Source organism: Wyeomyia smithii, chromosome 1 (genome assembly GCF_029784165.1).
Source record: "Wyeomyia smithii strain HCP4-BCI-WySm-NY-G18 chromosome 1, ASM2978416v1, whole genome shotgun sequence".
Classification (NCBI taxonomy): Eukaryota; Metazoa; Arthropoda; class Insecta; order Diptera; family Culicidae; genus Wyeomyia; species Wyeomyia smithii.
The window spans coordinates 185837219-185864969 of record NC_073694.1 but is presented as its reverse complement, the minus strand read 5'-3'; the positions used below and the strand labels follow the sequence as shown (position 1 = coordinate 185864969).

The 27751-nt window shown below is 38.5% G+C and overlaps 2 protein-coding genes across 4 annotated transcripts in view; one reads left to right on the top strand and one right to left on the bottom strand.

The window, feature by feature from the left end:
- The window catches only part of LOC129733885 (tachykinin-like peptides receptor 86C), a 230652-nt gene that overhangs the window by 95979 nt on the left and 106922 nt on the right, over nucleotides 1-27751 (bottom strand). The window lies entirely within an intron of this gene.
- LOC129733886 (phenoloxidase 2) lies at nucleotides 6-27751 on the top strand. The gene is made up of 5 exons (XM_055695467.1): nucleotides 6-324; nucleotides 14135-15111; nucleotides 25356-25501; nucleotides 26836-27017; nucleotides 27081-27751. Exons 1-5 carry the CDS (start codon nucleotides 30-32, stop codon nucleotides 27524-27526), a joined length of 2046 nt encoding a protein of 681 aa, XP_055551442.1. The 5' UTR covers nucleotides 6-29; the 3' UTR covers nucleotides 27527-27751.

The following is a 27751-nucleotide window of genomic DNA, read 5'->3' as shown; positions in this document are numbered from 1 at the left end:
GAAGTGAAGTTTTATTAATAGCCACCAAGATGACCCACAAGAAAAACCTTCTGCTCCTGTACGACCGCCCCCGCGAGCCAATCTTCATGGGCAAGGGCAAGGCTATCTTCGATTTGCCGGATAACTATCTAACCGACCGGTACCGGCCGATCGGGCCGGAAATTCAGAACCGATTCGGAGACCAGGCGGAGGAACGCATCCCGGTGCGCAGTATTGCGCTGCCCGACCTACGCATTCCGATGTCCCTCGGAAGGCAGGAGCAGTTTTCGCTGTTTATTCCTCGCCACCGAAAGATCGCTGCCCGGTTGATTGACATCTTTATGGGTGAGTAAGGCTAGAGATGGTTTCTATATTTTTCGGCTAAATGTCAACTTGGGCTGGAAGAGATTTATTTTCGGTCCCCTTTCAAAGCTCGTTTAGTTCTTTCGGCAGCTTACCTCGACAGGATTGTGTGTTTTATTGGTAAAATGACGGTGATTTATGAGAACCTATTGCATAGGAAACTGACAGCTGTTTCGACTCTTGGTTTTTAATGCGATTTTTCACAACTCCTAGTTTAAAGAAATCTGGTTAGCCCTTTGAGTGGACCTTTTTTCACCTTTTACCATTTTAGTGTTTAGATTTTTAGACGAGACCATAATAAGAAATATTCAGTTCCACGTAACGTGTTAGTGTGTGAATAAACTTGTAAATTATAAGAGCTGATAAATCGTTGTGGAGCTCAGAAGCCTATAACCTTAAAACTAACTATATAAACTATATAAACTTAAAACTAACTTGTTTTGTCATATTACATCGTAATGTCTGTGTAATTATTGTGCGTGTAATTCTGTGTAATTATTGTGCGTAATGTTCTTTGATGTGAGAATAACTACCGCCGTTCTGAGTCTCGTAAAATTGAAACGCATTGAAATATTCTGCAAAATGAATGATTCTACCGCTTGTGATCGCTGTGCGAAAACCGAGAAAAATAGTGACGATTTTATTGAATGCATGGGATTCTGCGACCAAGTTTGTCACGAACGATACGCTAATCTGAATGGTCCATTCGTCAAAATTCTTCTTGAGAAAAACAACTTGTTCTGGATGTGTGACGAGTGTGTTAAGCTGATAAAGGTTACACGTTTCAAGACGCTGTCGTGTCGCTTGGAAGTGTTATTTCCTCGCTCGTTGGGAAACAAATTAGCAGTATTTCGGAACTCAATGGCGAAATAGTGAAGAACAACAAACAAGCTGCCAAGCTTGCTGACAGAGTTAACTCCGCAACTCCGTTGCCGGAAAATTTTCGTGATCGTCCCTCGAAACGCCGCCGCGGGGAATTTGAGACTCCGAATAATCCAGCATGTGGTGTAAGAGCAGTATGGTTTACCGTGCTGGATCGAAACCCGTACAGTATCGAAATCCGTACACCTTGATGTTTTTCATCAGTTTAAAAAGTTCAAACATAATGCTTAATTATAAAAATGAAAATTCATATGATAGTTACATGTACATTTCCGTTGAGCTGTTGGCCTTCTGTTAAATTGAACTATACGCCAGTAGGCCATGAAATAAAAATATTAAAAATGAAAAATCAATCGTGTACCGGTTTCAGTTGTCATTGCGTTGTATCGTTAGAGAATTTACTGAGGAAACGTTCTTCATATAAAAACGTTTTTCAAGTGGGATATAAGTGTTTTACTCTGTGAATCTTTTTGAAATTTATGGAAAAGGTAAGTCTTTGTTATTTTCGAGCTGCATGTTGAATGGTAAATAGTGTAAATTGTATTTATTCTACAAAAACTGTGCCGTACGGATTTTGATCCTTGTTAATTGCTTGAATCAAAATCCGTACAGCGTGTGTATCATGAATATATTGTTGAACTTTCTTCTTGTTTTCAGCATATAATGGAAGAAAACAAGTATAAATATAAACGGCAAACAATTTCGAAAGAGCTGTGACTGAGGTGCGCAAAGGAAAGTCGTACCGGGAAGCTTCGAGAGGATCCGGCGTTCCGGTAAATACGACAAGGGGTGCCGCAACGAAACGCTACGAAAATTGCACTATTTTAGCTGATATAAAAAATTAGAAAACCGTGTGAAACTTTAGGAACCAATTGATCCTCAGAATATATTTAATCGTAAATTTAAATAAATTATAAATAAAAACTGTTCATTTTTGTGATTCATTGCTGTATGGACTTTGATCCAGTCTATATCGCGTGTGTGCGGATTTCGATTCAAACGTGTACGGGTTTTGATTCAGACAACAAACTGTGTACGGATTTCGATTCAAAACATGTTCTATTTGAACATGATTTTTTCGAGTTTCGGAGTGATTTTCATAATTTTGCTTGAAAATAGTGATAAAATATAAGTAGACCTATAAGTAAACAAGTCAGTTTAAAGCAATATGTGATTTCTTGATTTTTTATTGACCGTCGAAGATTATCATGTGCTTAGGTGTACGGATTTCGATCCAGCACGGTATATAGGGTGTGGAAGAAGTGTATGTAAGATTGTGTTGGCTAGTCGAACAATCAAAGCAACGACCGAACGAACAGCTGTGACGTCATACCGCAAAAGTTTTCACTTGCTCTTATGGAGATAACTCATAAGTTTTAACATTTATGCTTATTTTACTAATATTGTTTACGAAAATCATTTCCTGAATAGTCTAAAGAAAAGCACTGTAAACGTTCTACTAATTTTTATTAATTTTTGATAAAAAATACCTGCTTTTTGCGATGAATACTGTACTTGAACCGCAATATCATTTTGAAATTTTTAATGTCACATATTGTTTTCGGATATATCTTATGTTCAAAACAATTTGATAACATGATGGCATTTTTATTTATTGAAGAAATGCTAAATCACTTCTGTTTGCTTGAGCTTTTATCTTTGGTTTAGATTCTTCTATATCACAGCATTTCAGTATCAGATGCATTGATTTACGTAGAAATTGCTGCCTGTTCAGAGGTCTGCAATAAACCACCTATTATTTTTTTAGGTAGTAAAGAAATGCGGTACTCAATCTAAATCAATATTTTTTACTTGGTATTTGCCGTTCAATTGAATTAGGACTGAGGAACGGTCATAGAGCGTTTCACGTTGGTTGGCCAGATGTTTTTTATGCGGAGGTCTTCGAGTAGATGGGAAGGCTAGAATGATTCTGTTTTAAAGAAGCGGAAAATATTTCACATTTTGACGTAGAATTACGTCTTACGGCAACATATACAGGGGACCAATTTCATCACAGGGATCCAATTTCAAAAACCAAAAACATCGAGAGCGTCACAAAAATTGTCCATTTTCAACCGTTTCAAACTCAGTCAGTTTCCAACCGATTTTCGTTATTTTTGCAGTAATCGATTGGAAAATCAACCAAGCACCCGTCCAAATGCAGAAAGTTATAAGCTGATTGTTCGAACGATTGTACTATTGAAAATTGTCAAGCCTTGTCGAAACGCAAATGTCGACCTCTGATTGGTCGCACAATGCTTCTTTCCCTAACAAGGTCGACAGAATATACCTAGTTGACTAAGAACGCGCGCTTTTTGTTTTATGTATAATTCATTTCATGATTGTGCCAATACCACACGGACGTTGGTTGCTGATCGTGAAGAAGAAAGAAAAGCCGGGTTTCAATTTCTGGCTGATCGTTCTGGGCGCGTTGATACTTAAGCACCTGTCTATCTGGCGGCTGTTATGGAGTTTTCGGTAGCTGCAGAATTATTGGAAATGGCAGGCAATTCTACTAGAGAAAACGGGAGATCCAGAATCATCGGCGAATGGTTATCCGGAATGATGATAATTGAACAAACTTGCCAGTGTTGTTACTGTTGTGAAATATAATGGTGCTCTTCAACTATGTGATTGAAGTAGTTAAAATTTTTCATCGTGTGTAACGGAAAACCGCGAATTTCAGCATTTGCAAGCGAGGGAAAATTCAACATTGCCTCAAGAACGTGTTGGTGGCCCTGAGAAGGACCGGTTATAATTTACACTTGTTCTCGTGCTGAATAGCAGCAGATAACAGAAATGCAGCACTTACGCTCTTGCGTCTTTAATTAAAACGGTTATATTTTGATACCTCAGCAGAATTTTGACCTTCATACTCATGTCTACCATCGGCAATGTCAAACACGCAATAATCTGCTTTCATACGACACGGGGACGGGAACATTTTTTTCAACCAAGCTGCGCAACACGGCACAAAACATGTTATTTTGTTGCTTCAATGAGAGTGCTATCGGTCCGGCTCGACAGAATTTCCACAAGAAACCATTTTTGTACAAACGTGCTACGAAACTGGGGAAAAACTTTAGAAACTGAAAAAAGAGGTGGAGCTTATCAAATGATCGCTCTGAGCCAGAATGAAGAGATGTATTTTTTTTTCGAACGTTGTAGTGTATGGTATAACTGGAAATGATTAAGTCACACATATTTTTCAAGTTAGGTATATCATTCCACAGCATTCGAAACAATTTTTATGTCAGAGCGGATATTGCACGCTATCTGACTATGAAGCATTCATGCAATAATTGAATGAAAATTGCAATTGCAGCAATCGGCCTTTTTCAAAGCTACTAAATGTATTTTGAAGAGCATATTGAATGGTTATCAATAAACTGCAACTGAGGTTTAATGCTGCTGCAAATGTACAACAGTCAGCACGTTCTGCTCACGATACTGAGTCTATTTTAGAAAATTCACAACTCTACATTACCAAGGGCCTAGTGTGGTTGGTAACGTCTCCGCCAACCACGCTCGACGCCTGGGTTTGAATCCCACCGCCGACATAGGTGTCGATGGTTGTGAGGTGGCGTGATCCACTCACAACCAACCCAACTGGTCTAGATTCAATCCTAGCCGACACCGGGAGATTTTCTGAGGCGAAAAATCCTCTTCCATCGGAAGTAAAGCCGTTGAGGAAGTAAAGCCGTTGGCGCCGGTCCGTTAATAAACGGGTCGTGAGTTAGGGTCCTGGGTGTGGAGTCGCCTCCCTGGGCGTCGGTGATTGGCCACAACAGTGGCGGAACTAGACCGACGGAAAATAAGCGAGAATAAAAAAATAATTACCAAGGGTGTAACGTCTTGTAGAAGACGGTTAAAGTTTAACATCACAGCAGCTCATGTCTACCATCGGCAATATCAAACACGTAATAATCTGCTTCCATGCGACACGGGAACGGGAACATTTTCTTCAATCAAGCTGCGCAACACGACACAAAACATGTTATTTTGTTGCTTCAATGAGAGTGCTATCGGTCCGGCTCGACAGAATGTCCACAAGTTATCATTTTTGTACAAACGTGCTACGAAACTGGGGAAAAACTTTAGAAACTGAAAAAAGAGGTGGAGCTTATCAAATGATCGCTCTGAGCCAGAATGAAGTCACACATATTTTTCAAGTTATATCATTCCACCACGTACGTAAAATAAATCATTCCTATTTTCATCCCTATATAAGAGCCTGTTTTAGTCGACGCCGCTCATAATAGCTCTGAACAGCGACAACAGCAGTCCTCCCTTAGCAGCAGCGGGAGCAGTGCAGTGGGTACCATCGATAGCGGATAGCGGCCACAACTGTGGCATGGCTATGCATAGCATAGCTGTTGCAGTGGGTATATCAGCATCGATAGTAGCAGGGTCAGCTGATGCAACGACACTCCTTTCACTAAAATGCTGTTTCAGTGTGGTAGCAGCAGCAGGCTTGCATGAAGTGAATACATCAGCCAGCAACTTTCTCTAAGGCCTCTGCCATAGTAGACGCGAAAAGCGGCGCGAACCGATTCGTTCGGCCGTAGGTTAATGTACAGCTCTACTGATGGCTGTACATTAACCTACCGCCGAGCGAATCGGTTCGCGTCGTTTTTCGCGTCTATAATGACAGAGGCCTAATGGGAAAGTTGTATCATTTTTTTCAGAAAAATATTATTGTCGGTAATATTACAGAGATGCGATTGCGTAAATCCAATTTTGAATTGAACAATTGTTCTTTCAAGAACAAATAAAACACTTATTTGAAGAGTTAATAGCTTTTGGTACCAATAGCAGTATAGTGACAGCCTCAGCGGTAGATGCAGATGCAGCCGGTACTTCCCTGAGGCCGATGTGGAAGTAAGTGGAAGCAGCACGGCGAAACAGTTCGGGTTATGCTTAGACGCGCGTAATTTTTCGTTGTTCATATTCCCCACATGAAACGACGCGCTTTCGTATGATAGCAGCGGTATTAGCGGTAGATGCATTTGCCAACACTTCCTTCAGTAAAGCCGTGTCTAGTTTTCAATGTGAAAACACCTTTCTTATTGTGTTTGACCGTGCGCCTTAGTCCTCACTGTCAAGGTAACACAGAGATGTAAGATAAACACATCCTATGATATACATCCTATGATAAATTGAATAATTGTACTTATAAGGACAACAAATGAATTAATGAAGATTTAATTTTGAAGTAGGATACTTCTCTCAGGAAGCTCGGCTACATAGAGATGTGAAATGAAAATCTAAAACTGAAAAAAGTGAGAAAAATTTCAAATGCTAATATATCGGTTAGTTTTCGATGAATTTCCTTCGTTTTTGCAGCAATCGATTAGAAAATCTTCTACGATTCCAACCAAATGCATAAAATTGCAATTTTATCATTCGAACTATTGTACTATTGAAAATTCTTGAGCCTTGTCAAAACACAAAATTCGACCTCTGGTTGGTCGCATTGCCAAGCACGGTCGGCAGAGTTATGGACCTAGTAAATTGGGAATGCATCATTTGGCCTATATAAGAGCTTCATCAGATAATAAACAGACATTTCATCGGATATTAAATTGAACAACTCAAATTTGAGGAACACAAATGAATATTTGAAGAGTTGATATTTTCTCGTTTTGCGCTATAATCCAAAGTTAATTATCTTCATCAACATAAATACTCTGACTATTATTACGTGTTTGCGTCGCTTAGTGTTTGGCTACGGTCATGCAGAACGCAAGACGAAATGTGTTGAAATGTATAGCTCTACTTCGCCTTGAAAAGAGCTGTACATTTCACCACGGTAAGGCGAATCGCATCGCGCCTGCATTCGCGTTCTGCATAACCGTAGCCTTTGTTCCGTTCCCGAATAATGATGTCGTATTGAATGTGCATATTACAATTCGGCAGCACTTCAACTTCTCATTTGCACAAAATTTAAAAATATTCAATGAACTTCATTCAAAATATCAAACAAAAAGAAATTACAATACTGCCAATGAACGGTCAACGTTTATTTGCTAGAAATAATGACTGACACGCAAGCAGCCGGGTTATCTTTCTTGTAAAAGTATTCTACTTCAACCTTGCGGTCGTGGCTTTGCATACAACCTTCTTTTAATTTTTTTTTTTCGAACGTTGTAGAATGGTATAACTGGAAACAATTTTTGCAGTTATCCCATTCCACAACGTGCGAAAAATCTATGTCAGAGCGGATATCGCGTGCTTTCTGGACCATGAAGCATTTATGCGATAGTTGAATGAAATTTGCAACTGCAGCAACCAGCCTTTTTCAAGGTTACTAAATGTATTTGGAAGAGCATAATGAATGGTTATTACTGGACTGCAACTTTGATTGCAGTTTGATGCTGCTGCAATTGCGCAGCAGTGTGATGTATATTCAATTCATTGATACTGGGCATCACAAGCGGTATATGCGAAACAAATCCGATCCCAAACAGAAAAGTTCTGCTTACGGTGATGAGTCCGTTTTAGAAAATTTAAACACTTCATTAACATGGATGTAACGTCTTGAAGAAGACGGTTATTGCTCGACATCACAGCAGAATTTCCACCTTCATACTAATGTCTACCGTCGGCAGTATCAAACACGCAATAATCTGCTTCCATGCGACACGGGGAAGGAAACATTTTTTCCTTCCAAGCCGCGCAACACGAAACAATACATGTTATTTTGTTGCCTTCATGAGAGTGCTATCGGTCCGGCTCGACAGAATGTCCACAAGAAATCATTTTTGTACATCCGTGCTACGAAACTGAGGAAAAACTTGAAAACTAAAAATAAAGGTGGAGCTTATCGAATAATTGCTCTGAGCCAGAATGAATGAGATGTAATTTTTTTCGAACGTTGTAGAATGGTATAACTGGAAATAATTTAGTCACACCTATCTTTCCAGTTATTCCATTCCATTCCATTAAAGCAAAAATAATATACGAAACACGGAAAAATATATCGGTTCACACCATTAAAATGATTAACCCTAATCGAGTGTATTTCCAAAACTATTGCAAAAAATCATTGACATAAGACAGGCTGTCGTAATTCTACGTTAACCTTGCGGTCGTTTCTTATGAACAACCTCTTCCACTTTTTTGAGTGCGTACCTGTTTTCTATTAGCATCTTCGCAATAACATTATTAAAACAATGCAGCTCGCAATGTTTTCAAAACGCATCTTTCGCATCTTTAAGGGCGCAAATATTTTGTTATTGTTTCTTCGGGATTCAACGCAACTGTTAACTGTTAACACTATAGGCAGAAATGCCACAGCACAACACTGTACACTTGGGCTCTTCCGAAAATCTTGATTTTTGCAGCATTATATTCAAATTTCCTTATCACTACACAACAGCAATGCAAGAAAATAAAATTAAAAACATTGGTATGACGTAGTGCCTTTCCTAGCAACGGTAGTGTAAATAACATCATAGCAATTTTACACATGTACCAGTACAACTATGATATCATTGCCACACCCTATATAGACCATACTGGTGTAAGAGCGGTTAAAGACATCGAGCCGCTCCTGACCGATCAAAAGCCTGTTTTGTTTTGGATATATCTTTCCCGTTTCCACCCAACTGTCAGTGTTGATATTGTTGAAAAACTCGCACGCGATGGTCTGAAATCTTGCGACACCGTTGAACTGGTCTCATTGGTCAAGAAAGGTCTCGACCCTAAGACGCTCAACTTTATTTCATTTAAAGTCGGTGTTCCGCTGGAATTCAAAGATGTAGCTTTGAGCCCCAATACTTGGCCTCAAGGAATACTATTTAGAGAATTTAATAATTCCCAAGCTAAGACCACAGTATGGTTACCCCTCAACACACACACTCAGTATCTTACGCCCACGGGTCCTTAACCGACACTCCAGCTGCCTCCACTACGCCAGCCCTTTTTGGATCCCTAGTGCTGGTTTCCGATTCAGCTCAGACACCTGTAACAAACGAGGTTTGACAGCCGATTCTCCAGTTAAGCTGAGACGCACCGTGAATAGCATTTTGGAAGCCTCTGACTCCCCTAACCCAGTCGCGCCCACTGCAGCGTTCGTTAGTCAAAGTCGTCTCGACCCTGTGGCTAGTGGTGAGAACGAGGTCTTCCAACTTGAAGTTTCCCGCACTCAGGTGACTACGAATTTTCCCGAGCTCGACAATATTCCTTCATTCCCGAACGTTATTCTGTCTCATCATCAAACCACCCTACCGAGTTTCCGGAATCATGACATCGCTGCCGGTATCAGCAGAGCATCACCTACTTCTACCCGGAAGTCAGAACGCATTGTATACAGCATTATGGAAGCTCGCAATCCCTCTGTCATAGTCCTGCCCACTGCCGCCTTCGTTCACCAGAGTCGTTCCGATCCTGTTTTAAGGTGTGGAGAGGGAGTCTTCCAAATCTCCAACCACGGCGAGTATCCGCTTAATATTCCTGTTCACAACCAGCCACATAACATCAGATATGTTTCCAGCAATGTTACACAATTGGAGTTACGGAACCACTCCATGAGATCTGACACTCGAACTCGCTCATCCGTCTCGTCCGACTTGCTGATGTATTACCAGAACGTCGGAGGAATTAATTGCTCTCTAATCGAATACAAGCTTGCGTGCTCTGATTCCTGCTACGACATCTACGCCTTCACGGAAACCTGGTTAAATGCCAATACGGTGTCGAATCAACTGTTCGATGAGTCGTATGCTGTATACAGAGAGGACCGAACCCCAACTAATAGTGATAATCGTTCAGGGGGCGGTGTTTTGCTGGCCATCCGCTCTTGCATCAAATCGCGAAAACAGTTAATTATGACTTCAGCAAAGCCAATTATGATGAGATGAACTCCTTTCTCATGGGAGTTGCCTGAGACGAGTTTATTCGAGATCATGATGTCAACCTAGCCGCTTCTACTCTCTGTAACGTGCTACTGTATGCCATTGATCAGTTTGTTCCGAAGAAGTTTACAAATGAGCAACGTTATCCCGCTTGGGCCACCTCTTACCTTAAACGACTTAAAAAATAAAAACAAAAGAAAGGCGCTGAAAAAATACAGTAAAACTCGAACTGCGACGTCAATACTCAGTACAGGAGTATAAACAAACAGTTGTTCAATGCACACCTTAATCGTTTGCAACATGATCTGAGACGGAAGCCGAAAGGATTCTGGCGCTATGTTAGTATTCAGAGGAAGGAAACTGGTCTTCCTACATGTATGCGAAATGGCAATCGCGAGGCTTCTACCATAGAGGAAATAGCCTCTCTTTTTCACGAACAATTTAGCAGCGTTTTCCTGGATGTACCAGCCAGCTCCGATGCTATCATCAGCGCTACTGCGAATGTTCCTGTTTTCCCAGATATTGGTCCTCACCACTCGATAACTAGGGATGTTATTATTACAGCAGCCAAACGTTTGAAAAATTCTTACAGTGTTGGCCCGGATGGTGTTCCAGCCGTTGTCCTCAAAAACTGTATCTATGCTCTTGCATCCCCGTTAGCAGTGATTTTCAATTCTTCGCTTACTCATGGTGTCTTCCCAAGCTGCTGGAAAAACTTTTTGTCTTCCCGGTTCACTAAAAAGGATGTAAAAGGATGTTTCAAATTATCGAGGAATTGCCACCTTGTGTGCTTCGTCAAAGCTTTTCGAGCTGATAGTTCTGAGCTTTTGATAGTTCCGAAACGCTCCACTACCACTAACCTTGTATCATTCACCTCTTTCATCGTACGGCATATGGAAAAAGGGTCGCAGGTGGATGCAATTTACACAGATCTTTCTGCTGCATTCGACTAAATGGATCATGAAATTGCTTTGGCTAAATTTGAAATATTAGGCATTGGCGGTAGTCTTCTTTCTTGGCTGCGCTCGTACCTGACTAACAGAAACACTTCCGTTAAAATAGGTGATCATGTTTCGTTCCCATTCCAAGTGAAATCCGGCGTTCCACAAGGTAGCCATCTCGGACCATTCTTGTTTCTGTTGTAAATGGACGATGTAAGCCACGTTCTGAAATGCCAGAATAAATCTTACGCTGATGATTTGAAACTTTACTATGTTATTGAAAAACCAAGTGATGCCCTCTTTCTCCAAAATGAACTGAACGTCTTTGCGGCTTGGTGCGAGACGAATCGAATGGTCCTCAATGCTTCCAAATGCTCTGTGATATCCTTTTGGCGTAAGCGACAGCTAGCCTATACCGACTACATCTTAAGCGGCACTGTGATAAAACGCGAGGGCACCGTGAAAGACCTGGGAGTACTTCTAGATTCTTCACTTACGTTCAAAAATCAAGTGTCATACGTTGTTTCGAAACCATCATCTCAGTTAGGATTCATCTTCCGATTTGGCAAATACTTCCAGGATGTGTACTGCTTGAAGGCTCTATATTGAGCTTTAGTACGGTCAACGCTCGAGTACTCGAGCCGTCGTATGGGCGCCATATTACCAAAACGAAATCAATCGAATCGAGGCGGTTCAACGGAAGTTCGTACGTTTTGCGCTGCGTCATTTACCGTGGCGTGACCGGAATTACCTTCCTAGATATACTGAGCGCTGCAGGTTAATACATCTGGATGCTCTCGACGTCAGAAGAGATGTCGCTAAAGCCTGATTTATCAGCGACTTGCTAACTTCTAATATAGATTGCCCCGAGCTTCTCAGTCGTCTAGACGTAAACACCCGTAGACGTGCTCTTCGGTCCCATACGTTTCTTAGCACAGGCAGATCCAGGACGAACTACGGGATGCACGAACCGATGAAATGTATGTGTCGCGTTTTCGACAATTGTTTTGAATGTTTCGATTTTAATTTGTCTAGACGTGTAATTAGAAATAACTTTTTGAGAGTGTTGTCTGTTTAAGCTAGTTCTTACTTGTTAACTTTAGTTCTAGTTTTAGTCATTGGGGTTGTTTCTACATGTTGACTGTACAAACAGATAAATGAATAAATAAATAAATTCTAATTTTTCTGGATTCCTTGGTTTATTTTTTTTCAAAATTCACCTATCACTATTTTTCGGGTGTCTTACGTCTATAAATTGTAAAAAAAAATAATTACGAAATTTACAACTTTTTTCGTAAAAATCTTATAACTCTAGATTGGCTCATATTACCTCGGGATGATAGTCGTTTCTTGTGTGAAATTTTCCAAGGAACACGATGAAATTATCAAATTTAGAATAAAAATGGCTACATTTGCCGAAAAATGTAAATTTAGTTTTCAAATACAAAAATAATTTATCTGGCAACACTTCCGGCCAAAACTTATATTTTTCTGGATTTCTTGGTTTATTTTCTTCAAAAATCATCTATCAGTATTTTTCGGACATCTTACGTCTATGAATTGTACGAAAAAGAAGAAAGAGATTTTGAACAAAAAATGCGTGACTTTGCAATAAACAGGGGGGTCCCACAGAGCGGGGTATTCCAATCGACACCAAATTTGGGATTTTTCCAAAGTGACAGTAGATGAATAATTCTCCCAACTTTGAGCAAAATCTGCTGTGATGGTCGTGTCCAAGTTTATGCTTTTTCGTGGTCACTTCGTATGGAATGACCCATATACAAGAATGCTGCAGATAGTATAAGGAACAGACAAAAACTACTCTCTTGTAAATAAATCTCGAGAGCAAGAACAAATGTCTACTTTCAGTAACGCCATAGCCAACGGAACAGTACCTATATAGTATATGTAACAAAACAAGACTTGTGCTGGTAAATGACTTTGTTGTTGCTGTACGTACCACGTACTTCTTCATTAGCAAATGAGCTGTTGTTATCATGTTGTAAAGAAGCAAGTAGTAAATTTTGCGAAACGAAAAAAATCACTCCTAGGTCAAAAGAAGGAGACACCGCTCAGCACAGTAGCAGAGAGAACAAAATTCGTAGATGCTCGCCAAGATAGCGTTCATTTTTGTTTGTTTTGTTCGGTCGTTAATCTGCTGTCCGCCCATGCCGGAAGCAAACATCTCACTCCGGAACGATTCGGACGAGATGTAACAAATTGAAGTGAATGATTTTTTTTCCACCAGAGATAAACAATAAAACTTTTTAACTCTAATCCCCAAGTCAATTGTTGTGAAATTTCGAAGCACAGTGGAATTCTCTTCAAAGAAAAAATCAAAGTAATGCAATATGGATGCAACTGATGCGATGAATATAGCGTAACACAGTAAAAGTACCTGAGTGGAAAAATGTTTCCCAGATCAAGTAGCATCCTTTGTAGTTACTGACATACATTTTTCTCTTCTCCTATTTCCCTTTTTCCCTTGGACCAAAGTTTACCAGGTTACACCGACATGCCAAGAAAACTCCTGCAATGTGTTCCAATGTCGGCACCGACTTACCGTTGTATTATTATGTCGTACATTATAAATCTTTTTTAATACGAGAGCGCACCATTCTGCTCAATCTTCGAAGAAGCAATACTTTTTTAAAACAAACCAAGCGTGAACTAATCAAACAGGAAGCAAAAGTCAACCCAGCTTGTACAGAAGATCACGTTCCTTGATATCTTCCAACATTTGTACAGAGCCTGTACAATTTGACGACAACAAACTAAAATACTTCCAAGAGCTGACATATTATAAAACATACACCCAGCTATGCAGAGCAAACACACTCACTGTCAATATACAATCTGCAGTTGGTTCGCAAAGCGCGATTCTTTTCATCCACTGCTATCATTTTTTTTTCCATTCCATGCCTTGATGCAAGAAAAGGATATTAGATTATCCTGGTATCGCTTTCTGTGTCACGTTTGCTCACTAGCATTCGGAATTAAACGCTCAGTGTGGTAGAAGAACACGTGCCGCATCGGATACCAAATCAAATCAAAGTCATACCAATTTCAATCTAATCAAAAGCCCACTCTTTTCGTCCAATGCACCCACAGGAATGCGTAACATCGACGACTTGCAGAGCTGCGCCGTGTTTGCGCGGGACCGAATCAACCCGTATCTGTTTAACTACGCTTTCTCGGTGGCACTGCTCCATCGGAAGGATACCAAAGACCTGGACCTACCGTCAATTGTTGAGGTTTTCCCGGATAAGTACGTCGATTCCAAGGTGTTCGAACAGGTTCGCGAGGAAGCAACCGTAGTTCCAGAGGGAATGCGAATGCCAATCGTCATACCGAAAGACTTCACCGCGTCCGATCTGGATGAAGAACATCGCCTGTGGTACTTCCGGGAGGATATCGGCGTTAACCTGCATCATTGGCACTGGCACCTTGTGTACCCGTTCGATGCCTCCAATCGATCCATTGTGGACAAAGACCGTCGCGGAGAGCTGTTCTACTACATGCACTCGCAGTTGGTTGCTCGGTATAACTTCGAACGGTTCTGCAACCGATTGCAGAGAGTCAAACGTTTGAACAACCTGCGAGAGCCGATTGCCGAAGGTTACTTTCCGAAGTTGGACTCACTGGTGGCAAGCCGAACCTGGCCTGGACGCGTAAACAACGCAATGATCAAGGATCTGAACCGAGAAGCCGACCAAATTAAGCAGGACGTATCGGACGTGGAACGCTGGATCGACCGTATCTACGAAGCCATCCACCAGGGCTACGTGGTGGACGAATCCGGTAATCGAATTTCGCTGGACGAAGAGAAGGGCATCGACATTCTCGGGAATATTGTCGAGTCTTCTACGCTGTCCCCGAACCGGCAACTGTACGGGGATATGCACAATGCTGGGCACGTCTTTCTGTCGTACACGCACGATCCGGACCACCGTCATCTGGAGTCGTTCGGAGTGATGGGCGACGTTGCGACCGCCATGCGTGATCCCGTCTTCTACCGCTGGCATGCTTTCATCGATGATATGTTCCAGGAGCACAAGATCAAGCTGGCGCCGTACACCGCGCGGCAGGTGAGTTGACTCCATAACAGAACCATAATGCATTGGTATTTCGAAAAGTGTTAGCAATTTAGATATTTATAAAACAAATTATCGTAACTTTTGGAATTCTTGAGTTTTTGAAAGCTTGTTGGATTCTTAGATGCAAATATTCACGAATTCTTAAAATATCATTCTCTTATGTTTAAGGTTTTTGAATCTTGTAATCTAAAACCTTCTGAATTTTTGGAATATAAGAGTTATTATTCATGACATCTTTTAATCCATGTTTGTCTTATGGTAGCCAAGATCTCAGTATCTAGAGATCTGGAAATCTGAGGCGCTTATGGTTTTCAATTCATGAAATATTCTAATTCTGAAATTATGACTCTGGAATGTTAATACAGGCATTTTAAAGTCTCGGTATCCACAAGTTCCAAATCATTTTGTATAATAGGATAAACGTATTTCAGGATTATTTTTTTTAAGTGTTGGGTATTTTCGTCACTGCGACCAATTTTTTGATATTTTGTGACATAACTATTTCAGGATATAGATAATTCAATGCATCCACAAACCAAAGGATGCCAATGTCGCAATATTTCAATGTTACCCAAACTTTATTATATTGAATTTCAGGTTATAGATAATTCAATAAAATAAAGTTTGGGTAACATTGAAATATTGCGACATTGGCATCCTTTAGTTGGTGAGTCTGGATTTATTTGATTTCATTGTATCCTGGCGGCTTGTTATTCTTCTCAATATGTGGAAAGAGCAGAGAGAATATTCACCGCTCATTTTTTGCCCAAAATGAGTACAAAGTTTTCTGCTTTGTACTGTGTTTCTGCTGCTCGCATAAAAAATAATACACTTGCTGCTTACATCGTAGCTGAGCAAAACAAGGGTGGTTGATCACTCTAAGGAGAATACACAGAATTACACCGCGGTACGCACTGGGAAGATAAAATCGATATAATTCGTAGAGCAAACATGCTGTTTTTTTTTTCATATCAAGATTCAAAGCAAACAACGCAATTTAGTTTCCTACCTAAATGCTCCCTCATTTGGAATATGCTTTTTTTGTGGGGATTCGAACCTCCGGGCTATTATTTTGGTTCACTCCTGGTTTTCTGCACCGGTGCGCGAATTACCCCAATCTGGTATGAGTTTTGTTATGAATTTAACTACCCTATTTGGATTTTCTAACCATATTTCAGAAGGGTTTAAAAACCCTTGTTGAAAAACTGTCGTCTACGACTGTGCAAAGCTTTACAGTTCCATAGCAATTGACAAGAGGATTCAGTTATCAAAATAATATGCTGAAATGTGCTATAACTTTGTGAGGAAAAGTCCTGGAGTTGTGTGTTCTTCAACAAAAACGTGTGTTTTGTATGTCCAAATGCTTCTTTAGAACAACGTTTTCTTGTAAAATGTAAAAAAAACTAACTTTCAAGTAACTTTTACATAAAATACTCTGTAACTCTGTACCCAATGAAGATAGGAATTTTGTTTTTTAAACAAAGTTTCTAATTTTTGCACGTTCTAAAACTTTGCCGAATAAACCATTCCTATATCTCATAACACAAAAAAGTTAGTATTTTGGATATATGAAAACCTACTGTAATATATGCTCGCCGTACTCTATTATGGGTAGATTGGGACATTTGGAACCTGAATGAGTTTATAGTACTTCAGCTTAACCTCAAGAAAATGTATTGACATCATGATTCCACTTGCCCCTTTTTAACCTATACGTTCTTAAAGCTATCGAAAAAAAATTTGTGTTTTGTGTGCCCCAACCATTCTTCCGTATTACACTTTTGTGTAAAATGCAACTAACAAAAGTTAGGTACAAAAAACTTACTTTTAAAACTTATTTAATTATATACATTATAACTTTGTACCGAAAAAAGGTAGGATTTTCATTTGTTCAATAAAGTTTCATATTTTTGAATTTTCTACAACTTTGCCAAATAAACTATTCTTCTATCTCCTAACACAACAAAGCAATTTTTTCATTTTTAGTATAGTAAACTTTTCATATTCTTTGATAATTTGCGATTATGCGGGTCATTCGTACAAACAATTACTCCGAAGACACTATTAAGCTAGAATGAAGGTGAAAGGCGCTATGGAATTAAGTTCCACTTTTTGCCTTATTGGACCACCGTGCGATGGTATATCAAGGTTTAGTCTAGATTCCATTCAGTCTTCGTTCTCTACAATTGGATTAATTTCAAAATCTTTCAGTATACTTCGATGCCCAGTAAGATTACCTTCTAAAAAGTAGTCGACGGTGCACGGTGCTCCCACAGACCGTTATTATAAAAAAATGCACCAAAGAATCTGAGTACACCATTCGATTCGTTATAACGTCCAGAATCTCTGGTCAAAATTTCAAAATCATCGTACGGTACATTTTTGAGTAATGCCCTTTTGAAGGTCGTGAAGTACAAAAAGTGATGTAAAAACGACGAAATATTTTATAGCACGTCTTTCAACCACCATTTAATGAAATAACTTCCAAAATAGTTTCTGCACATTCCAAGGGTAATATTTTAGGACATTAACAATTCGAGGAATGTTATGTCCAAAAGACATAACAACGTATTCATGCGGGGCTTAGTGTTTATGAAGACGATCTCGGAATGTACGTGTATTACCAGGCATTCTTGAAATGGGTCGTTGGATGAACACTAGAGCTGTCACCTTTCATCTCCAGCGCTGAAAATATTTGCATCACTGTATTATGTAATATATTAAAAATTCAATAAAAAAAATCAGCTTTAAATAGAAAAAGATGCAGATAGGTTTTTTCCATAAAAGCACTGCCGGCCAGTGAGAAAAGAATTGTAAAAACACACACACACACACACACACACACACACACACACACATTAACAATTAGAGGAAAGATTTATTTGAAAATCCCACAGTGCACAGTGCAAAGTGGTTAAAAACAGTAATGTCGCGAACTTAATTCTGTAGTGTCTAAGTGCTTCACTTTAGGACTATAGTGTCTTCGGAGCAATTGCTTGTATTGAAATTGCTCACATTATGGTGTTATGCAACAACAGTCATAGCCTACTATGGCTAGAATAAAATTTGTAATTTTTGTTTCTGCATTTAACTCCAAGTTGTCTTCAGCAAAGTTGTAGATAATTTTATTACAAACAACTTTGCTAACAAGAGTTTTTCTCTAGGTATTGCAGTTTTAGAAAAAACTTAACTTTCGTATGACAATGTCCGAAAATTCAATTTTTTTGCTTCTAACTTTTTTGTTTAAATTTTTTGCTAAACACAATGTTCTAGAGTATTTTTTTCTTTATTCAATCGTATATACATACACAAAACGTTCAAAAGCGTGCTATTGTGATGATATCTCGTTATGCTAAAGGCAAAATATGCGAAACAACACAAATGTTTAACGCTCGTTCTCTCAATTGTGACGAGTCGGACGAGTAACCTTTCCACCATTTTATAGTACTAATCTAAAGCTTCAAAATGGTGGTAAGTGTAAGCTTTCGGGCGTCCCCCTTTTTCTCCAATCCGCAAGAGAAAATAGAGTAAATTATTGTTGAAATTGCTTATATCTATCAAACCAAAAGGAATCTCAGCATAGTGCCTTTGTAAAATTCTTAGAACATGATAAGGCCTAAAATTCTCTAGAACATTATGTTTAGAAAAAAATTCAAACAAAAAAGTTGGAAGCAAAAAACTGAATTTACGAACATTGTCATACGAAAGTTAAGTTTTTTTAAGGCAATTTCAATACAAGCAGTTGCTCCGAAGACACTATAGTCCTAAAGTGAAGCACTTAGACACTACAGAATTAAGTTCGCGACATTACTATTTCAAACCACTGTGAGTGGTCTAAACTCGAAAAATTGTGATTGTTTTAGATTTGACTGTGAATAATTAATTTTATGTAATCAATGTCTTCAGCAATTGTTTCATAGAACAAGGCCTTACTTTTGGCGTTTTCGGTTTTTCGATCAATCAACCTAGCAGTTATATAAAAGAAATATTTTTTCTAATTACCAATATACCAGATTGCTTCCTTCGGCAAAATAGAGTTTTTTGTGGAACACCCCTCCTTGAAATTAGTTTTTTTGTTTATAATTTTGTCTATGGTGGTCAAAACAATGCAAAATGTTCTAAGATTTTATTCATCCAACTAAGCTTTGCTCTAGACTTTGTAAACGTCATTGTTTTTGATTTTAAGGAGGGATGTTCTACTAAAAAACTCTATTTTGTCGTGTCCAAAGAACAGATAGGACATCGCAGCATTCAACAACTGTTTTTCTTTTAAATTTTCCACAACTTTGCTGAAGTAAGCAATCTGGTATATTGAAAATAAGAAAAAATGTTTTTTTTTTTCATATAACTGTTAGGTAGATTGATCGAAAAACCGAAAACGTCAAATGTCAGGCCTTGTTCTATGAAACAATTTCGCTGAAGACATTGAGTACATTAAATAAATTTTTCACAGTCAAATCTATAACGATCACAATTTTTCGAGTTTCTTTCCTCTATTGTTAATGTCCTGAAATATTACCCTTGGAGTGTGTAGAAACTATTTTAGAAGTTATTCCACAAAATGGTGGTTGAAAGACGTGCTATACAATAAGTATTTCGTCGTTTTTATATCACTTTTTGGTACTTCACGATCTTCAAAAGGGCATTACTCAAAAATGTAACATACGATGATGTTTGACCAAAAATTCTGGACGCCATAACGAATCGAATGGTGTACTCAGATTCTTTGGTGCATTTTTTTTTTATAATAACGGTCTGTGGGAGCACCGTGAAACGTATTGGTGGACTTACGAGGATATTAATATCATTACAATATGTCTCAAATGTGTATAAAACGTATAAACATATAGAATTGGTTCAATAAGAAATTCACTTTTTTGATTTTTGTCTATGGGATGTTGCACTGTGCATCGCAGCTAAGCGAAACAAGAGTGCTGAATCATGCTAAGGAGAATCACAGAAATACACCGCGGTACGCACTGCCGAAATAAATTCGGTAGCATTCGAAGAGCAAACACGCGTGCCGGGCGGCTGGATTTATTTTATTTTTTTAGTGTCAAGATGCAAAGCCAATGACGCAATCTTTTTTTCTGCCTAGATGCTTCCCTCATTTGATGTATACTTAAGGGGCACAAAGTGAAAGCACAGCAGTGAGCTCTGTTGTGTAGTGGTTATGCGTAAAAACCTCACATCAGTTTATTATCTCCCCAGAAAGATTTCAGATTCCATCGCGGTGTTTTCTTTTTTTTTTTTTTTGAAAGCTACTCATATACACACGATTCGCTGCTCTCTTCAAGCAAGAGCCACGCTTTGCCCACCAGTGTGAAAACAGTTGTTTGTCCTACACGTTACTAATTCTCTAAGGAGAAATTACAAGCTTAATCCTAAGATCTAAGCATGTTAGAACTTAAAATTCTCAAAATCTCAATAGCATTAGGCTTGTTGTTTCTCCTCAGAGAATCACTAACGTGTAAAAGAATATTTTTAACGGCGAAAGCAGCTGCTCTCACACTGCACAATGGTCCAGAATCCAAATTTGGAGGAATATTTGAATCTAGAGCTCGATAGAAATATTCTAGAGAAAAACTTTCTGCTACGAAGTTGTTATACGAGTTATATAAGTTGTTATACAGTCACTTATTTAAAAAATTATCGAAAAGAAGTTCATATTTTCGGAGAAATAAGGTATCTTACTTTTGTACCTTTGCAGATAAAAAAAAGTTGTACACTGTTATAGCCCCGTTAATTTTAAGCAACTTTGTAGAAAAAGGTTTTTCTCTATCTTTAAACAAAACCAAATTATACTGAATAAACATTTTTCCGCTCTAATATTTTTATTTCAATTTTTACATCAAAAACCTGTCTTTAAACGACTTGTACGGCTTTTCAAGACAAATAATTCGCAATGCTTACATCAAAAATATCTCAATTCTACTCAAAGTTATTGATGTTTTCATGAAAAAATATGCCCTTTTGATTTGTTTGTGCTTTTAATTTGTTTTACTAAACATATAGAAGGACACATCTGACTGTGTATAGAGAAACTTTAAAACATTTCAAATTTTTATATTTGAGTAAATTCAATTAGAAAATGTGACAAAAATAATTATATTAATATAATTTGATTTATCGGTATTTGTTATTAAAACTAGAAATAATGCAATGGTTGTTCTGTCTTTTGGCTTTCTCAGTCTTACTGGAAGAAATACACGACACTCTAGTCTAATTGTCCGACGTTTCGGCTGTTTTGGTGGCCTTTTTCAAAGGAAAACTGTATTTAGTCTAAAATGTGATTAACATAGCGTAAAATAGTCACTCACTTTGGTTGTGTCGTAGAAATAATGACCTTGATTTTTTTCGAAAGGATCGAAAATCATTCAACTGGCTCTAAAGATATGAATTTTTCAAAATAAAATATCTATACATAGAAAAATATATTTCTGTCTGTCTGTCTGTCTGATCAATACAGACTTGGAAATGACTAAGCCGATTGGCGTGATAATTTGTATGTAGAGGTTTGGGAAGGTTTCTTATGATAGTTTGATACCCCTCTTCCTTCGGGAAGGAAGGGCTCCCATACAAATGAAACACGAATTTCTGCATAACTCGAGACTTAATCGACCAAATAGAACAAAACTTGGTGTGTAAATGTTTAAAAAAGCAAGAAATATTTCTTTGGCAATTTGACACCTTTCCCTGCTCTAGAAGGGAGGGTTCCCATACAAATGAAACAAAAGTTTTCGCATAACTCGAAAGCTAATGAAGTAAATGGATAAGTTTCCATAATGATATGACACCCTTCCTACTCTGGAAGAGGAGGGGAAGGTCTATACAAATTTCTGCATAGCTCAAGGTTTTTTTGCAAAAAAATTTTGAAAATTGAATCAAATATGGTATGTGGAGGTTTCTGGGAACAAGAAATGCTTCAACGGTGCACAGTGGGGCGACTCCATACAAATGCTGGCCAAGCAAAAAAATGTCTTCAAATAATGGAAAACACATGTTTTTTTTTATAATTTTGGGACGCTGAGTCCGAATTTGATGTTATTTTTGCATGAAAATGTGTATTTTTGACACCAGGGGAATTTTCATGTTTTTCATATATATTATATGAGGAAAATTTTACGTCGGTTTCAATTTTTTGGAGAACACAATGCATGATGCTTGAAAGACTTTCATATGTCATAAAAAACAAAAAAATACTATTCAGCTATTAAGAAAAAAAAATATCAATTGGAAAATATGCTTCGGATGGTAATTACTTTGGCTTGGTTTTTTCCAGGTGACTATATCAAATTGCGATAACATTCTTCTTTTCATTCACTTCCAACTTTATCTTCATTTTTGTGTTCATTTTGAATACAGTTTTAATATCTTCAAGAAGAGTTTTCAAAATGCAGTTTCTAACATCAAAATAATAATTCACTATTTGTTCCGTAGAAATTATCAGGCGATTTATTATGTCATGGTTTGTGTTTACACGATTGTTTCTACTAGTGACTGGTATGATACAAACTTAAATTATGATTTTGGTACTCAGTGCTGGTGATACGAAACATAAACAATGATTAGTTTTTGATACTGCGTTAAATATCGGAATATCGATGGGTTAAACTTGTTAATATGAAAACAGTGTAATTAATCATACTGAAACAGGTTTGAAAACGTTGTTATTATCAGACTAATACGAGCCATTTATTATTCTGTTGACTGTTTGCAGTGTGCAATTCAAAATTACATTTTTTAAATCCTATATGTGCCGAACACTTGTTGTTTCTCTTCGAAAGAAGGGTACTCTGCGCAACTCTGCGCAGGATCGAACTAGATGCTTTTGAAAGCATTTTTTCTAAGCAATCGTTTAAAACTAGTGCCAATAATGCCAAACCCTGCCGTCTAAACTTAAAACGCTGTTTTATGCAAAAAATACGAAATTTTTTGATTCCACCTATTTTTTTTTTGAGTATTTCAATTAGATTATACATTATCCAACGATGAGGATTTATTCTCCACTATTTTACAGACAACTTATCCTTAGACGTCATCAAGATACAAGTTACCCTTGAGGCTCCAGCAAATTTCGCAACATTGCATTTTTTTCAAGAAAAACGGCAAAAAACGCTGACTCATTACACTTTGAAAAATCATAGAAAATTCAAATTTCGTCGTATTGCTCTAAAAATTTGTATTCTGACACTTCAATAGTATACAACTATAGGAAAAATACAATTGAAATGAAATTCGCATTTTCATTTTTGGGTCGATGGCCAGCGATTCCCCACTGTGCGGTGGTTCAACACTCCTTCCTCCTCTGGAATGGAGGGTTTCCATACAAATAAAACACAAATTTTTGCATAACTCAAGCAAATGGAGTCAAATTTGACATGTGAAGGTTTATGGGAACAATAAATGTTTTCATATTGGTTCGACACTCCTCCCTACTCTAGAAGGGGGTGAGAGAGTCTGTAAAAATTTAGCATAACTCGAGAACTAATTAATCAAATGGAATCGAATTTGGCATGGCAGATTTTTGGGAGTAAGAAATATTTCAATGGTGGTTCGACACCCCTACCTAACGGAATCCAATTCGACATGTGGAAGTTCTCGGGGGCAAGAAATGTTTTATAGTGGTTCGACACTCCTTTGTACTCTGGAAGGGGAACCCCCCCTCCCCTCGAGAACAAATCAAGCAAATGGAACAAAATTTGACATCAGGAAGTTTTTGGGAGCCAGAAATATTTCTATGGGGGTTCTACACCCTTTCATACAAATGAAGCACAAATTTCTACATAACTCAAAAAGTGTTCAAGGAAATGGAACCAAATTTTAAAAGTGATGATTTTTAAGTACAAGATACAATCAATGATGGTTCAACATCCCTTCCGACTCAGGAAGAGAAGTGATTCCACACAAATGAAACAAATATTTCAACCGTTTTTCTTCGGAATACAGATTGAAATGATCTGTATGATGCACAGAAACCAAATATAATTTTTATATGAGCGCTTCATCATATATAACAACTTTGTGGAAGAACGTTTTTCTCTAGAATATTACTATAGAGCTCTAGATTCAAATTTCTCCCTGAACCCTTATACTCGGTTTATGCACCAGCGATGAAAAAATCTCTTCTAGCGATTTTGAATACATTCAAATCAAGCCTAAGATGCGCTGACATCGTCGTCAGAATGCGAGTAAATAAGTATCGAAGTTGGTACACTCTCTGCGCCATCCTCCTTACGTTGTGAGTGTACACCACAACACGTCGTTTTCGTCATAATAAATTACGCCCAATATTTCGAGTAAATCTAGTATACATTTTTCAAATTAAAAATCAAAGAAAACGCAAGTTGTCTCTGTTGTATTATCTCATCAGTTCACACCGCGGTGAACTTCTGTATATTCTCACTAGAGTGATTCACTCTTGTTACGCTCAGCTGTGGTGTGAGTAGCAAGTGTGATATTTTTTTCTGCGAGCGGCAGCAGCACCCCATGAAGCAGAAGATAGAAGGGTGGTACAAAAAATTGCTACACGTAGCACTCATGCTGGAGAGGGAGTGCGCAGTGATTTTACCTCCGGTTTTTCTATATATTGAGGAGAATAACAAGCTTGCTTAGCATCGCAGGATTTTGAAATTTTCTTATCTTGGAACTAGATTTTTTTTTCTTAAGATCTTAGTAATTAGGTATCGCAAGGTCTTGTGACCATAGATTTTGCAAAACCTGAGTATCACAGAATGTGGACATCTTAAAATTTAAGATCTCGAAATCTTTGAATATATTGATTTTTATGCGCCGATTATGGAACATTATAGTGAAATATGTATTTAGAGTTTTCAGGTCTTTGAATCGCCGGATTGCAAAATATTAATTTTCTGATGCTTGATAACACACTGTTTTGCGATCTGTGAATAGAGCAACGTCAATAACAAAGGAACTGACAGTCTTCTGATCACAAAATCTTGGCAACTTCCCGTTAGAAAGTTGAAATGTTGAAGTTTGCCTTTCCAGTGATTTCAGTCATACCATTTTTTACACATATTTTTTTTTATTTTCCCCGTTTTTCTACCATTTTTTTTTCAGTTTTCCGATTATTATTTACTCTTATAATCCACGCACACTTCAATATTCGCTAAAGCCTTATTCATTATATACTTTCAAAGTACAACCGACAAAAAACCAAGAGCAAAAAGATGTTTTTCCGAGAAAATTAAATTCAAATCCTGTCTCAATTCCAGCTCACTTTCGAGGAAATCTCGGTTACCAAAATAGCCGTACAGTCGGAAGGAGCCCCGGCCAACACGCTGCACACCTTCTGGCAACAGTCAGATGTAGATTTATCCCGCGGAATGGACTTTGTGCCGCGGGGAAACGTGTTTGCTAGGTAAGTGATGAAATTTTCACCAGCCCCCTTTGTGTAGTGTGCCTAGTGACGGCGAAAAGGAAGAATGAATCCGCCATAACGAAGGTCATAATTTGTTTTGACAGGGGCAATTCCATTCCAATCTGATTGATTGATAAACGGGAAGTTATTTTTTATCTCAACCGTGTCCCAAAGCAAACAGAGCAAAAGGTTCAAATCAAAATATGAACATTCAGTGTGATAAAAAATTATCTTCCAATAAAAACGGAACCCGAAGCAAACAACTCCAACAGCAATATTGATACAAATTGAATTAAATTATACATCGATCAGAGCTCGGGTGACGACTAAAGTCATGCCATGTGTAAATGTGTACAAGTTGTTGTTTTGCATCGCACACCGGCCCGATTATGGGAACTGAACAAAATTTCTCTAGATCTGTTTTTGTGGTTTCGGTACGTGAGATGCGACTTTTGTTTGCAATTGCCGGTTACACCATTCAAATCGGGTAAATCTATCTGCTGTTGCATAACGGAAAAGTTTTTATTCAAATGTCCTTTTGTCGTATCAGCTGCAAAGGCATGTTACAGCTATTTTCGCTGCAATTGTTATCGCTCTTCACATGAAAAACACATATTCACCAACAATGATAGCCAATTTACATTTGAACTATTTATGCTGCAGAATGTGTTTATTTGAGGGCGTCGATCTGTTTTCTGCATCATTTATGTAAATCAAGCGCATAGTGATAGAGACATTTCAAAGTTTTGCTCCACTAATGTTGTCGGAAAATTCTCCATCGCAACTCGTTGCCAAAAAAAAGTAACATTCCATCCGTAACTGCAACATAGGAACCAATTGTTAATGAGCCCTGACGGACAGCTTTCAATTCAATTAAGGCGATTACCGTTCCGACATGCCGCTCCGCTTTAAGTTACATTCTCTTCGGATGGAAACTTCTACGAACTTCACCAACCACAGCTACTATTGTTGCCGACAATGGCCACAACTGGCCCACTTTCGAGCGTCTACTCGAAAACAATGCTTGAAACTATTTGCATTCGGAGAAGATGAACTTTTCCAATTACTATGAACTATTTTGCTGAAATAGTTTGGCACACAACATAATATTTACGACGCTGCATTGTACTTTCAATGAAAACCAAGCCCTGACTTAGAGCTAATGTCTTAAAGAGAACTAAACGAAAACTGCAGGCAAATTAGGCTAAATAGTTTAGTCCTCTCCGCTCCTAGCCTTTTTCTTATCATTCGTTGACTCCATGAAATCTTTGGAAAAATTAAATCTAAAAAATCATTCAAGCTTTTATTAAATTTCATTTTAACTTTCAATCCAGATTCACCCATCTCCAGCACGCTCCTTTTATCTACACGATAGAGATAGAGAACAATTCAGAAGCCCAGCGAATGGGCTTTGTACGGATTTTTATGGCGCCACGCAACGATGAACGCGGCACCCCGATGCTGTTCCGAGATCAACGTTTGTTTATGGTAGAGCTCGACAAGTTTTTAGTAGCCGGTAAATGTTTTTGTTTCCTCACTCTAATTCCTCACTAGAAACATAAAAAAAATCTTTTCGCAGTTCGTCCGGGAGCCAACCGAATCCGGCGCCGCTCGCACGAGTCTACCGTCACCATCCCATTCGAACGAACCTTCCGCAATCTGGATATCAAACGACCGGAAGCCGGAACATCCGCCGAGGAGGCTTTCAACTTCTGCGGTTGCGGTTGGCCAGTACACATGCTGATTCCGAAGGGTCTCCCCGAGGGTTTTCCCACAGATCTGTTCGTGATGGTGTCGGATTATGAGGAGGATCGCGTTATACAGGATCTGGTTGGAACCTGCAACGACGCGGCTTCTTACTGCGGCGTACGTGATCGTCTCTACCCGGACCGAAGAGCCATGGGATATCCGTTCGATCGACTCGCTCGCACTGGCGTCGACCGGTTGTCCAACTTCTTGACGCCCAACATGGCTGTACAACCAGTGAACATTATTCACATAGATAAAACGGTACCCAGACAATAGGCGATGAATTTTCGATTAACAATTAGCAATCAGGCTTATTTCTCAACTATGTGCCTTAATAAATATTTGCTTTCAATCTGATTAGAAAAAAAACTGCTCAAGCGTTTCAACTATGTTTAATAGCATCGTGTGATTGGATAGCCAAACAACCCGCAATGCAAATTTCATACCATCGCATTATCTAGCTTAGCGTGAAAATTCAAACACAACAACATAGTTCGCATA